At 39.9% G+C, this 15,415-nt stretch overlaps 1 protein-coding gene across 1 annotated transcript in view; it reads right to left on the bottom strand.

Moving 5' to 3' along the window:
• Positions 1–15,415, bottom strand: part of LOC127419277 (neuron navigator 1-like) — a 168,513-nt gene that overhangs the window by 27,983 nt on the left and 125,115 nt on the right. Inside the window, exons 8-9 of the mRNA XM_051660556.1 lie at positions 2,418–3,192; positions 695–1,132 (exon numbers count right to left, since the gene is read on the bottom strand). Coding sequence (XP_051516516.1) covers positions 695–1,132; positions 2,418–3,192 — 1,213 coding nt within the window. The remainder of the gene's footprint in view (positions 1–694; positions 1,133–2,417; positions 3,193–15,415) is intronic.

The raw sequence follows: 15,415 nt of genomic DNA, 5'->3' as shown, positions 1-15,415 counted from the left end.
ACAATGCAAGTGAATGCTGATCAGACCTTTGTAGCTCCAACAATCACATAAAGGAAACATAAAAGTAATCCATATGACTCCAGTGTTTCAATCCATATTGCGACATAATAGGTGTGGGTGAGAAACAGAACAATATTTAAGTCCATCTTTACTCTAAATCTCCACTTTAAATGTCACTTTCAGATGTGAAAGTGAAACTAAACAGGCACCACATGTGACATTCAGATGTAAAAGTGAAAGTGGAGACTGATAGTAAAAAAGGACTTAAATATTGACCATTTTTGTGGTTTCTCAACCACACCTATTATATCACTTCAGATGATATGGATTTAACCACTGGAGTCATATGAATTACTTCTATATTTCCTTTATGTGATTTTTGGAGCTACAAAGGTCTGAACACCATTCACTTGCCTTGTATGGACCTAGAGAGCTGAGATATGCTTCTAAAAATCTTTGTTCGTGCACTTCTGAAGAAATAACTTGAACAATAGTTTAATTTTATCTATTCACCAAAGTCCATTTTTACTTTACTTGGTCCCAGTGGAGTGTTAATTTTTGATTCTGCTTAGGTTCCACATGGGGTTTCTAAATGTCCTTGAATTAGCCAGTGCCCAAGACTGTCTGGTTAAGTGACTGTAGACATTTGGACAACTGAAAATTGTAAATCACTAATCACTGAAGACGCCCTCACCTGTCTGACGTGAGAGTGAGTGAGACCCTGCTTCCTGTTGACCAGCCACTAACTGTCCCTTTGTCCTCATTTCTGGACCTAGACTCTGTCACACTGTCCCCTGCTGGAGACACACTCATCTGCAGGGACAGGGACTCCATGCTCCGGTGCAGCCCAGAGAGACGGGGGTAGAGTGAGGGAGAGCCACCAGCACTGCCTCCTCGGCCCACAGTGGCACTGGAGAAACATTCAGAGGAGTTGACATTGAGGACGGGAGCAGGGCTGGGGGTCAGACAAGTTGTGCTTGGGCTGTTCATTCCTGATAGATCCTGAAGTTTGGAAAATGGCGGCACTTTGGGAGGAAGTTGGTTCTCCACATCAACTATCCCACAGTCCAGGCTGCTGGAGTTGATCTTGTCCAGATGAGCAGGTTTGGGCAGAGATCTGGCACTAGAGGGCCTATGAATCCCATGATACAGAGATGAAGTAAAAATGTAGACTAATACTGTAATTGGATAATTAACAGAAATGCCACTTACACCTGCTGTGCATAACATGCATTTGAGTTGTGAAGATGACCAAATGAACCAGTGAAATTAAAAATATATACAGTGGGGTCCAAGTGTCTGAGACCAACAGTAAAAATGCTTCTATTTTGCAATTCTATTTTGCTATTTTAATACAATTTTTGTCATTACAAAACTGAATTGAAAAATGTAAATTTTAAAATGTCTTAGTATTTGGTACAGTATGTTTTGCTTTAGAAGTTAACATGGTCAGTGTCACAAATAAGCTTACATTTGATTAGTGAACTAGAAATGAGTCTTTATATTTCTTATTTTATGTCATAACATTTCTTTGTAACACATTTTTCAAAATCCTAAAACTAATTTTCAGGTTTAAATTTGAATCCTAGATTTTCAATGTGGTCTCAAGCCTAATTTATACAATGGAAGAAGCCAGACATTTTTCTCCTCAATGAAATAAAGCACCCCAGGTGAATGAAGCCTGCTTTTATGCTAAACTCACTGTCATTTTAAATCAAGTTCGAGGAATATAAATAAATAAAGAACATCACGTCCAAACCATGTCCATAATTTCTAACTTACTGTCAATGCTCTTTGACTAGCTGACGAATTTTAGGTCAAGAATTTCACAGATGTGCACGAACATCAGAAATATCACCAAATGAACCCCATAGCAGAACAAAAACGTCAAAGCATTTCATTATAATTTTTAGGGGAACAAAGCCTGTTTGCCCAGCAAGTATAATTTAGGCTTTAGACTTCCTACTTTAAGGATCTTAATTTTTAAGGATTAAAGGGTGGACAAATGTCTGTTGCTTACACGTTTACTAACAAGGCATGATGTGCCAAAGCGGATGTCTACACACTAGAGTTTAAGCTACGTCAGAGAGTGCTGTGAACGTAGGAATAATGCAAGGGTTTGTAAAACTGACACTCTGTCATGCAACCAAAAGTTTATTTGAAACTTCAATGCTGCAATGCACTCTGGTATACAAGTAGAACTGAAAACTGAATTTCAAGAAGAATTGAGTGTTTCAGAAAGGCTGCTCCAAACGTGCTTTTGGAAATCCAATTAGCTGTTTTAAAACTTAATTTCAAACCCTCTCTTTCCAATCCAATTACTTATCACTTTATTGCCATTAGGACACAATGTTTTGATAATGATTGTACAAATAAATATGGAGACAACAACTTTTGGCCATATCAGTTTATCTCACCTTTGGGAGTTTGGAGAGGGCAGTTCGGAATATTTCCCCAAGTTGGATGGTTGTCGAAGTCCCAATAGCTTGGAAGGTGGCTCCAATGCAGTCTGTGTAGGCATAAGGATACCGTTCTTTAACAAGTTAACTCCGCAACACTCAGAATCAGACGCCACTGCTTTGGCTTTGGCCTTTTCCTTCTCACGGTCAGTTTGATTAACTGGGTTACTCCCTCCTGTACTGGCACGGCTTGAGATCTTTCCACTGCTTGGTTCCTTCAGCCTGGACTGGGTGGGGACTGTTTTAAGGCTCTGCAGACCAGCGTCCATGTTGCTGCTAACAGGGCGAGTTCCTGGACGCCCTCCCGTCAGACTCAAGGTGCTGGACTTAGCAGGTCTTGGGAGACTACGATACTGGATATTGTTGCGTGCATTTGGTGCCATGAAACCTTGATCACAGTTTGAAACATCAAGGCTGGTCTTCCGTCCTCCACCTACTCCACCATTAGATGGTTTCACAGGAATGCCAGAGGTTTTAGGAGCTTTGCTAACAATCGAAGAGTCTCCAGAAACTGTATTTCCACCAGCTGTGAGCACAGTGGCAGTACTGGTTGCAGGAACCGATTTCTTGAAACCAAAAGAATTTACAGTGCCAGCAGAGGGCCGGACAAGGCCAGAGGGAGGTTTGCGATGCTCGCCACGATCTTTGCCTGCATCCGAACTTGAACGTTGTAAACCAGATGTTTTCACTGCCATTTTGGTTTTATCCATGACTCGCTGATCGTTCTTTGGAACTGCACGCAAAGGCAAATAAACATAATCAGACACATGTACCCATAATCAACACAATTACCCTATTACAAACATAATTTCAAGCTTGCATAGATGGAAAATTATAGCCTGGAAGAATATATTAGGGCTTGAATGTTTGTTACATTCCAGTTTACATCCCCTATCTAGGCAACTATTGCCAGTGATAAACAGCTGAAAATGTGACCCCATTAAAAACATATAAAATCACACTGTTAATCAGAGAAGGTATAGAACAAGAAAAGTAACCAATCACTTAAACATTAAATCTTCAATGTGGTCTATCTATAAACAGCAGCACATGTTTTGAAATACAGTCTAGCAAATTTGAACTCATTTGTAGTTTCTGCTAAGGCCAGCATCACTCTTGTCCATACTTAGGGTAAGGGGGTTGTGCTACAGGCATGAACGCTACTTCAAAATGTGCAGCTTACTGAGGAGAAGCGTGCTATAGAGCGCAGCAGAGCTCACCCAGTTATTCAGTCGTCTGGGTTCCAGAAGTATTTTCCCCATTCATTTCTTCCATAGACTTTTCATAAAATAATTAACAAAAGAGTTGTAGCCCATGAATCAAACCAACTAGCTCCGAGTTAAATCACAACATCACAAACTTTGTTTTGTGGCAAAAAAAAGTAGTTGAAAATCAGACAAAAAGACAAAGGTACAAGCCTGTGTACTTTCCGTCTTCATTAGGGCACGGACTACAATCCCATGAAGCATTGCGAGTGATGACACTGAATAAAAAACTATGAGAATATATAAAACTATTGATTTTAGGTTGTTGATTATAAGTATAGAAACAATATATTTCACATTTATTGCAAAATATTCCAATATGTACAAATAGATAAGTAGTTTAAGGGTGAAGGGACACCGACTCGATAATGTCATTCCCATTGCATCATGAGAGTGGACGGTCGCTCCTGGGCTAGTTTTGCAAGCTTCGTTGGGTGCGGTTTTCTGATTGGTGAAGCTTTTTCTGCTGGACCATGGGTAATGTAGTTGTTTACCATGAATTCTGCTATAAAACAAGATTTTTAAACAATGAAGTTTAAATAATGCAGACGGGTGGCTTCAACAGGAGCCATCCATCAAATAAAAGTGATTTGATTTGATTTGATTTGAAGCATATACTGTACCATCAATGCACAACCCCAGAGCTCAAGGTAGGTCTGCTCAAGGTTTATAAGTTATCATTAAAATCAATTCATCTATGGAAAAATGTAATGGGATTTTTACTTCCGGAACCAGATTGTTGTGCTCTATTGCTTTTCTAGGCAATCAGACTTATAATTTTTGCCTACCAGATGATAAAACAGTCAAAAAATCCCACAGACTTTCAGTGAAGGATTGACCCGAGCCATACCTTGGGACCGTATATATACATATATATACACACACACATACATACACATACATACATACATACATACACACACAGACACACACGTACATACAGTAAATACACACATACAAATACATAGTGCAAATCTAAATACAAATCTGTTATATACAGCGCAAGGGAATGTAATGGCAGAAGATGTTGGATGTGTTGGATAAATATAAAAAGACTAAACTGTGTATTGCACATAATTATTGCTCAATAGGGCAATTTTAACTTTCATAAGATGGATAGCCTGAGGGAAAAAACTGTTCCTTTGCCTGACGGTTCTGGTGCTCAGAGCTCTGAAGCGTCGGCCAGAAGGCAACAGTTCAAAAAGGTAGTGGGCAGGGAGAGTGGGGTCCAGAGATATTTTTCCAGCCTTTTTCCTCACTCTGGAAGTGTATAGTTCTTGAAGGGAGGACAGGGGGCAACCAATAATCCTCTCAGCAGTCCAAACTGTCCTTTGTAGTCTTCTGATATCTGATTTCGTAGCTGAACCAAACCAGACAGTTATTGAAGTGCAGAGGACAGACTCAATGACTGCTGAGTAGAACTGTATCAGCAGCACCTGTGGCAGGTTGAACTTCCTCAACTGGAGAAGGAAGTACAACCTCTGCTGGGCCTTTTTCACAGTGGAGTCAATGTGGGTCTCCCACTTCAAGTCCTGTGAGATGGTAGTGCCCAGGTACCTGAATGACTCCAATGCTGCCACAGTGCTGTTTAGAATGGTGAGGGGGGTCAGTGTTGGGGTGTTCCTCCTAAAGTCCACAATCATCTCCACCGTTTTGAGCGTGTTCGGCTCAAGGTTGTTTTGACTGCACCAGACAGCCAGCTGTTTAACCTCCCTTCTGTATGCAGACTCATTGTCATCTTGGATGAGGCCGATGACAGTGGTGTCATCTGCAAACTTCAAGAGGTTGACAGAGGGGTCCTTGGTGATGCAGTCATTGGTGTAGAGGGAGAAGAGAAGTGGGGAGAGCACACATCCCTGGGGGGAACCAGTGCTGATTGTACAGGTGCTGGAAGTGAATTTCCCCTGTCTCACAAGCTGCTGCATGTCCGTTAGAAAGCTGGTGATCCACTGACAGATAGACATGGGAACAGAGAGTTGGTTTAATTTAGTCCAGAGAATAGCTGGGATGATGGTGTTGAAAGCCGAACTGAAGTATACAAAAAGGATCCTTGCATACTGTATGTCCCTGGTCTGTCCAGATGTTGCAGGATATGATGCAATCCCATGTTGACTGCATCCTCCACAGACCTGTTTGCTCGATAAGCAAATTGAAGGGGATCTAGAAAGGGTCCAGTGATGTCATTCAGGTGGGCCAACACCAGTCTCTCAAATGATTTCATGACCACAGACGTCAGGGCGACAGGTCTGTAGTCAGTAAGTCTTGTGATTTTGGGTTTCTTTGGGACAGGAATCATGACTGAGCGTTTGAAGCAGCATGGGACTTCACACTGCTCCAGTGATCTATTGAAGATCTGTGTGAAGATGGGGGCCAGCTGGTTAGCACAGGATCTAAGACACGGGAGTGAAACACCATCTGGGCTCTGTGCTTTCCTTGTCTTTTGTTTCCGAAAAACGCGGCTCACATCATCTTCACAGATCTTAAGTACAGGTTGAGTAGCAGGAGGGGGGAGGAGGGGGGTTGCAGGAGGTGTTGGTGTTTGTGTGAAGTGAAGGTCAGAGTGGGTGTGGGGTGTGAGATTGGGCCTTTCAAATCTGCAGTAGAACACATTCAGGTCGTCAGCCAGTTGTTGGTTCCCTAGAGGGTTGGGGCTAGTAGTCCTGTAATTTGTGAGTTGTTTCATACCACTCCACACTGATGCAGGGTCGTTAGCTGAAAACTTGTTTTTCAGCTTCTCAGCTTCTCAGAGTATCTTCTTTTAGCCACTCTGACTTCCCTGTTCAGTGTGTTCCTGACCTGATTGTACAAGACTTTATCCCCACCCCTGTAAGCATCCTCTTTGGCCTGAGGAAGCTGCCTGAGCTCTGCTGTAAACCACGGTTTGACATTGTTGAACTTTAAATAAGTCCTAGTAGGAATGCACATATCCTCATAGAAACTGATATATGATGTAACAGTATCTGTGAGCTCGTCCAGGTCTGTGGCTGCAGCCTCAAAAACACTCCAATCTGTGCAATCAAAGCAGGCTTGTAGTTCCCGCTCTGCTTCTTTGGTCCATCTCTTTACAGTCCTTACTACTGGCTTAGTTTATTTTAATTTCTGCCTGTAGGTTGGAAGAAGATGAACCAGACAGTGATCAGAGAGTCCCAAAGCTGCTCTAGGGACAGAGTGATATACATCCTTTATTGTTGTGTAGCAGTGATCCAGTATGTTCTTGTCTCTGGTGGGGCATGTGATGTGCTGTTTGTATTTGGGCAGTTCACATGTGAGATTTGCTTTGTTAAAATCCCCAAGAATAATAATAATAACTGAGTCCGGGTATTGTTGTTCCATGTCTGTGATTTGATCAGCCAGCTGTTGCAGCACCGCATTCAATCACGCGTTTGGTGCGATATACACACTCACCAGAATAAATGAGGAAAACTCCCGCGGCAAGTAGAAAGACTTACAGTTAATAAAGTGCGCTTCCAAATTAGGACAGCACATCCTCTTTAACGTTGTTACATCTGTACACCAACTTTCATTGATATAAAAGCATGTTCCACCGCCTCTCGTTTTCCCTTTTAACTCCGCGATGCGATCTGCTCTGAACAGCTGGAAGCCCGGCAGATGTAACGCGCTGTCCGGAATGGCTTCACTCAGCCAGGTTTCTGTGAAGCACAAGGCAGCAGAGGTTGAAAAGTCCTTGTTTGTGCAGGTAAGGAGATGTAGTTCATCCATTTTGTTAGGAAGAGAGCGGAGATTCGCTAAGTGAATACTCGGCAGCGCTGTTCGACGGAGTTTGACCAGTGCACCGGCTCATCTCCCTCGCCTGCGTCTCTTGAACAGCAGAGCTGCGCCACCAACTAAAATGTTTAGCAAAACGTCTGAATATTCGTGCAGTCTGAGCAGTTCATCTCTTTTAAAACTGACTGGAAAAAGATTACTAAACACAGGACAAACAAACAAAAACAACAAAAGAACTGAGGAGCTCCACACCGAGGCAGCCATCTGCGGCACCATCATGATTTACAGGGCTGCTTTAAGACAGATTATAGCAACCTCTTAACACACCCTGTGTTAAAATTAGCTTTTATACTTCACTTACCACTGCAGCTTATTAGCAGATCATATTTTCTCACACACACAACACACACACACACACACACACACACACACACACACACACACACACACATATATGTTGGTGCAGCTATCCTTATGAGGACTCTCCATAGACATAATGATTTTATACTGGACGAACTATAGATTATATTCCCTAAACCTAGCACAACCCCTAAACCTAACCCTCACAAAAAACTATCTGTATTTTTACATTTTCAATAAAACATCGTTTAGTATGTTTTTTAAGCTATTTGAATTATGGGGACACTAGAAATGTCCTCATAAACCACATTTATAGCATAATACCCTTGTAATTACCAGTTTGTAACCTAAAAAAACACACATTGACAAACACCAGCCCTCTTCATTAGGATAATGCAGTGGATAGAGGCACAATCCATCATGAGGTATGCAAGTTTATTGCTTATGCTGGTGACTTTAATTCACTGTATCACACTGTAACGTGACAGACCACTTGAATATTTTGGAGGTAAACTATGACAGAGGACTCTTGATGAAAACACTGGTGGAGCTATTAAAAAACAAATGGAGTGGGTATGGCACAACCATTAGAGCACTAACAACATGAAATGGGTGAACTCACAAAGCCCACCCTGATGGTCATCTGAATCCTCGCAGAGATATTTATAAATACGCAGGAAGAACGAAGCAAAAACACTTGCGTATTTGTGACTTGATCACTGAACGAATGTGAGAACACAATAAACAAATTGTTCGCAAAAATTGGCTTAGCTACAACAACGCCATTCAGCTTACATGAAAACCCTTGCGGGAGTAACTTAAACATTTAAATGGCTCAATCAGCAGTCCACAAAACAAATAATAATGCCATAGCAGTGAAATTCAGCAAGTATTACATCTGTCATGGGTTGTTTCAATTCACACCAATGCCACCCAGGAAGACGGCCAATACAAGTGAAAACAGCTGACAACTTGAGGAGAAAATTAGATGTGAAAAGAAATATGTTGAGCTGGAATATTGTGGCCCATTAACATACTGGATTAAATTCTAGCAAAATCATATCAATGGACACCAATGGGAAGGCAAGGCATAGTTTTACATGTTTGTTTAGGCTGGAGGGAATTAATAAAAGTGAATCAGAAACAAAAAGGGAGAGTCACTGGAAACAAATGGACAGGGAGACAAAGTGGTTAACCGAAACAGTCAAACCATTAAGCTATCAGCCTGACAGACATACAGCTGTGCAGAGAGGAGCAGAGAAAGATGTAATATGCCTAGCTGATACTACATTACTAAAACTGTCAGACTTGTATGACAAAATACGCTGGCGGCCAAAAGTTTGGAATAATGTACAGATTTTGCTCTTATGGAAAGAAATTGGTACTTTTATTCACCAAAGTGGTATTCAACTGATCACAATGTATAGTCAGGACATTAATAACATGAAACATTACTATTACAATTTTTTTTTAAATGTTCAGAACTTCAAATACTTCAAATACTACTTAAAATACTTCAAAGAGTTCTCATCCAAAAATCCTCCACGTGCAGCAGTGACAGCTTTGCAGATCCTTGGCATTCTAGCTGTCAGTTTGTTCAGATACTCAGGTGACATTTCACCCCACACTTCCTGAAGCACTTGCCATAGATGTGGCTGATCTGTCGGGCACTTCTCACGCACCTTACGGTCTAGCTGATCCCACAAAAGCTCAATGGAGTTAAAATCCATAACACTCTTTTCCAATTATCTGTTGTCCAATGTCTGTGTTTCTTTGCCCACTCTAAACTTTTCTTTTTGTTTTTCTGTTTCAAAAGTGGCTTTTTCTTTGCAATTCTTCCCATAAGACCTGCACCCCTGAGTCTTCTCTTTACTGTTGTACATGAAGCTACTGTTGAGCGGGTAGAATTCAATGAAGCTGTCAGCTGAGGACATGTGAGGTGTCTATTTCTCAAACTAGAGACTCTGATGTACTTATCCTCTTGTTATTTGTACATCTGGCCTTCCACATCTCTTTCTGTCCTTGTTAAGAGCTAGTTGTCCTTTACTTTGAAGACTGTAGTGTACACCTTTGTATGAAGTCTTCAGTTTTTTGGCAATTTCAAGCACTGTATAGCCTTCATTCCTCAAAACAATGATTGACTGATGAGTTTCTAGGGAAAGCTGTTTCTTTTTTTGCCATTTTTGGCATAATATTGACCTTAAGACATGCTAGTCTATTGCATACTGTGGCAACTCAAAAACAAACACAAAGACAATGTTTAGCTTAATTTAACGAACCGAATAGCTTTCAGCTGTGTTTGATATAATGGCAAGTGATTTTCTAGAACCAAATTAGCAATTTAGCATGATTACTCAAGGATAAGGTATTGGAGTGATGGCTGCTGGAAATGGGGCCTGTCTAGATTTGTTCAAAAATGACTTTTTTCAAATACTGATGGTGCTGTTTTTTTATATCAGTAATGTCCTGACTATACTTTAATTAAAGTACCAATTTTATTCCGAAACAGCAAAATCTGTACATTATTCTAAACTTTTAGCCACCGGTGTATATTCTTCACGTTAAACATTGTCTTGCTAAACATTACAAAACTACAGCTTGGAATAATAATGTGTCAGTGTGATTGTGACAATAATGAAGATCCATTTCCCTAATGACCAGGATTTGATCGTCATTAATGGTGTTTGCTAAGGCAAGCATCATTATTACTACTGCCCGTACTGGCACTTTTTCAAAACCCCTAACCCTACGCATTAAACTTCGGTGCATAGCTCGCAATGCACCATTTGATTTTCACCTGGTGGACGTTAAAACCAGTGAATAAAACAAAAAACAGGTTCTTTGGATTTAGGCCAAAAAACAAAAACAAAAAACAAATAGCAACAACCCCAAATACCCTAGGAACTACCTAAATTACCCTAGGAACTACTTAAGTAAGTGCAGAGAACACCCTAGCAACCACATAGCAATGCATTTATTATCATTCAGAACACCTTAGTAACTACATAGCATTGCCCTACCAACTATCCACAACATCTTTGCATCATGACGAAAAATTTTGCATAGGCAAACACCACTCACTTTTTTTTTTCTTTTTTTTTTTGGAATATGTTACAATCTATTTGGGGTTAAAAATTACAACCATTCAGGCCAAGAGAATCCATAAGATCAGCGTTGGTTGCATCTAAGAAATTGATCATGTGAAGAGAATTATTGTCCCTCTATCTGAGGAATGGGATCCCATAAAATAAGATTGATCTGTCCATTTCTTTCACAGTTTATAAGAGGCTGTATTTCATAGACATCTCCTCTGACAGGGATAGAGTTTCCCAATTATATAACTGTATTTTTAAATATGGATATTATCCAATTCTAGGGGACAATAAATCGTAAAGACTGAATAAAATCTGGAACTAATTCTCGCTGTAAAAGTATGTGGATATAATCATGCTACATCTTTCTTTTTCCAGTACCATCTCGTCCACAGGGAGGGGCAGATAACGCTGACACACGTTTCACTTGCCAGTCATAGAGTCAACTGAAAGACTAATGACTACTTCTGCACTCCGCTGTCTCTGGAACAAACCCGTTGGCATTCAGTTTGACTGACAATGACTTGAGTCCTGTACAATCACCTTTTTTGCTGTGGACATCGAGAACAAAATGCTTTACGGTTTGTCAGAGTTCATAATTCTTAGACAATCTACATGGCAGCTAGGTTCTACAATAAAGTATGGCCCTAGAAAAATTGTGAGGTACATGCAAGACAACCTCCTTTAAATTTAAGGAGCTGTTCATACGTCAATAAAAACATTGTTTCCTCGCACTTATATTGTTTCAAACCTGTATGCTTATTTTTTAAGGTTATTATTATTATTTTTTGGAACATGAAAGGAGATATTTAGTGTAGGGATGTCGATTTAACACGTTAATTTAGAATGATTAATTGCATAAAAAATAATGCATTCAAAAAATGTATGTAATTAATTATGCCTCCTGACTTCCGTAATATTCCGTAATAAAAGTACATATTTTCCTACCATCGGAGCAATTCATGCTTGAAGTACGTTACTTTGTGTTTTTACAAGCCATGTCAGCAGGAGGCAGTCAGCGTGCCTAAACAAACCTCAAAAGCAGCGCAGCCACGGAATAAAAAACGATCACACTAGATGTGTTTTAAACATGTGGACAAAGCACAACAGAACGCATGACCTTTAGATGCAATTTTCAAATTACTTTTAACTTAACACGGCATCCTAAAAACAGCGTTTTTGACGGTAAAAACCAGTGAGAAAGAAAGTCTTCTAAAGCCACTTTTTCTGTTGTCTAATCAATGCTTTACCCATCTGCCACAATAATGCACTCATCTGCTATAATATTTACACAATAAATTAACATGAATATCTGAATTATAAATATACATGTCGATTAATTAATAAAATTTATATATTTATATATGTATATATACTGTGTGTGTATATAAATATATATATATATACAGTACTGTGCAAAAGATTTAAGCACTTGTGAAAAATGTTGGATAGTGAGGATGTCTTCAAAAATAATGACATAAATAGTTTTCATTTATCACTTAATGTTATACAAAGTCCAGTAAACATAAAAAAGCTAAATCAATATTCGGTGTGACCACCTTTGCCTTTAAAACAGCACCAATTCTCCTAAATACACCTGGACACAGTTTTTCTTGGTTGTTGGCAGATAGGATGTTCCAAGCTTCTTGGAGAATTCACCACAGTTCTTCTATCTATTTAGGCTGTCTCAACTGCTTCTGTCTCTTTATGTAATCTCAGACAGACATGAAGTTCAGTTGGGGACTTGACATCTGTTGCAGGGCTCACTGTTCTTCTATTCTAATCTTTTCTATTTGCAAAAGTAATGTTTGGGAGTCTTAACATTTATACTTCCTATTGACACACTAAAGCTGAAGATATAAATAACCATCTTAAGACAAATGCTTTTGTGAAACACCTTATGTGCCTAAGACTTTTGCACAGTATTATATATATATATATATATATATATATATATATATATATACACACACACACACACACACACACACACACACACACACATATATATATATATATATATATATATATATATATATATATATATATATATACACTATATTGCCAAAAGTATTCGCTCATCTGTCTTTAGACGCATATGAACTTAAGTGACATCCCATTCTTAATCCATAGGATTTAATATGACGTCGGCCCACCCTTTGCAGCTATAACAGCTTCAACTCTTCTGGGAAGGCTTTCCACAAGGTTTAGGAGTGTGTTTATGGGAATTTTTGACCATTCTTCCAGAAGCGCATTTGTGAGGTCAGACACTGATGTTGGACGAGAAGGCCTGGCTCGCAGTCTTCGCTCTAATTCATCCCAAAGGTGCTCTATCGAGTTGAGGTCAGGACTCTGTGCAGGCCAGTCAAGTTCTTCCACACCAAACTCGCTCATCCATGTCTTTATGGACCTTGCTTTGTGCACTGGTGCGCAGTCATGTTGGAACAGGAAGGGGCCATCCCCAAACTGTTTCCACAAAGTTGGGAGCATGGAATTGTCCAAAATCTCTTGGTATGCTGAAGCATTCAGAGTTCCTTTCACTGGAACTAAGGGGCCAAGCCCAGCTCCTGAAAAACAACCCCACACCATAATCCCCCCTCCACCAAACTTCACAGTTGGCACAATGAAGTCAGACAAATACCGTTCTCCTGGCAACTGCCAAACCCAGACTCGTCCATCAGATTGCCAGATGGAGAAGCGTGATTCGTCACTCCAGAGAACGCGTCTCCACTGCTCTAGAGTCCAGTGGCGGAGTGCTTTACACCACTGCATCCGACGCTTTGCATTGCACTTGGTGATGTATGGCTTGGATGCAGCTGCTCGGCCATGGAAACCCATTCCATGAAGCTCTCTACGCACTGTTCTTGAGCTAATCTGAAGGCCACATGAACTTTGGAGGTCTATAGCGATTGACTCTGCAGAAAGTTGGCGACCTCTGCGCACTATGCGCCTCAGCATCCGCTGACCCCGCTCTGTCATTTTACGTGGCCTACCACTTCGTGGCTGAGTTGCTGTCATTCCCAATCGCTTCCACTTTGTTATAATACCACTGACAGTTGACTGTGGAATATTTAGTAGCGAGGAAATTTCACGACTGGACTTGTTGCACAGGTGACATCCTATCACAGTACCACGCTGGAATTCACTGAGCTCCTGAGAGCGGCCCATTCTTTCACAAATGTTTGTAGAAGCAGTCTGCATGCCTAGGTGCTTCATTTTATACACCTGTGGCCATGGAAGTGATTGGAACACCTGAATTCAATTATTTGGATGGGTGAGCGAATACTTTTGGCAATATAGTGTATATATATACGTATAAATTATGTATTGTATATTGAATCCTTATTATATTATATTATATTATATTATATTAAATACATACCTACATAAACATATAATTATATATAATAGCCCTAAATTATACATATATATATTTGCATCAGACTCAAAAATGGACAAAAACACTTTACTACTTGTGTGCTGCATTTCAAGTCCCACTAAGCCACAGGATAGTTTTGTGTGACTGAAATGCAAGTCTATATTCACTAAAATCAAGTTCAGATTCAATGATGTCATTGACTTGCATATGCAGCAACCAAATATGATGTGTCAGTTTCATTATGTGGAATTTAGAATGAAATTTAAGAGCTACAGGGGAATACTGTCAGGAAATAACATCCTACATTTCAGTATGTCCCTAACAAAGCTATCGTATGCTATCAAAACACTTAGACTATGGTCATACTGACTACTTTTCTGGTGATTTTTCTGGTGTTCCATTTCGGAGCTTTACAGACGTGGTCAAAATGAATTTTAGTTTTATGAAAAATAGCTGCATAAAGTATCTTCACAAATTCTCACTGCATTCCACAGAAGAAACAACAGCTACAAGTTTGGAACAATCTAAGGGAGAGTAAATAATTACTGAAATTTCTTTTTTGAGTGAACTGCTCCTTTTAAGCCTTGACAGCTTTGCTGAACATGCAAACATCATAACTTGGATGGAAAATGTCCAAAGTGTGTTTTCTGAATAAAAGCCGATCAAATTGCAGTTCACAGGGTGCAATTGCTTAAATCTGATCTATCTGTCATTCATCCTCTTCTGTGTGTTCGAAAGCTCGACCACATTTGACACCGCACGAATGGCAGACATATGCATAAGTGTTGACGTGCTGGCTACATGTCAACACATACTGTCTAAATGAAAGAATAAACATGCCTGCCTTTCATTAAAGTAACATCATGATGTGATTATTGTTTCCTTTTTTTTTTTTCAATAGATGGGATTATTTTCAACATGTACAGTGTACAGCATCCAAATGGTCTCTTTAAGGTCCAGCTGCAAAAATGCTCATTTTGTTCCCCACTGTGGCTCTCGCTTTGTTTGGAAATGATAAATGAAATTGTGGGGGGGCCACAATGTGGCATTAAACGTGCAAAAAAAAAACAAGCAAATATTCAGCATGTTTTTTTGTTTTGTTTGTTTTTTTCACTCTTATTGGGACTCTTTTGA

The sequence above is a fragment of the Myxocyprinus asiaticus genome, chromosome 28, assembly GCF_019703515.2.
Source record: "Myxocyprinus asiaticus isolate MX2 ecotype Aquarium Trade chromosome 28, UBuf_Myxa_2, whole genome shotgun sequence".
Lineage (NCBI taxonomy): Eukaryota > Metazoa > Chordata > Actinopteri > Cypriniformes > Catostomidae > Myxocyprinus > Myxocyprinus asiaticus.
The sequence above is the reverse complement of the archived record's forward strand: the minus strand, read 5'-3'. Positions and strand labels throughout refer to the sequence as shown.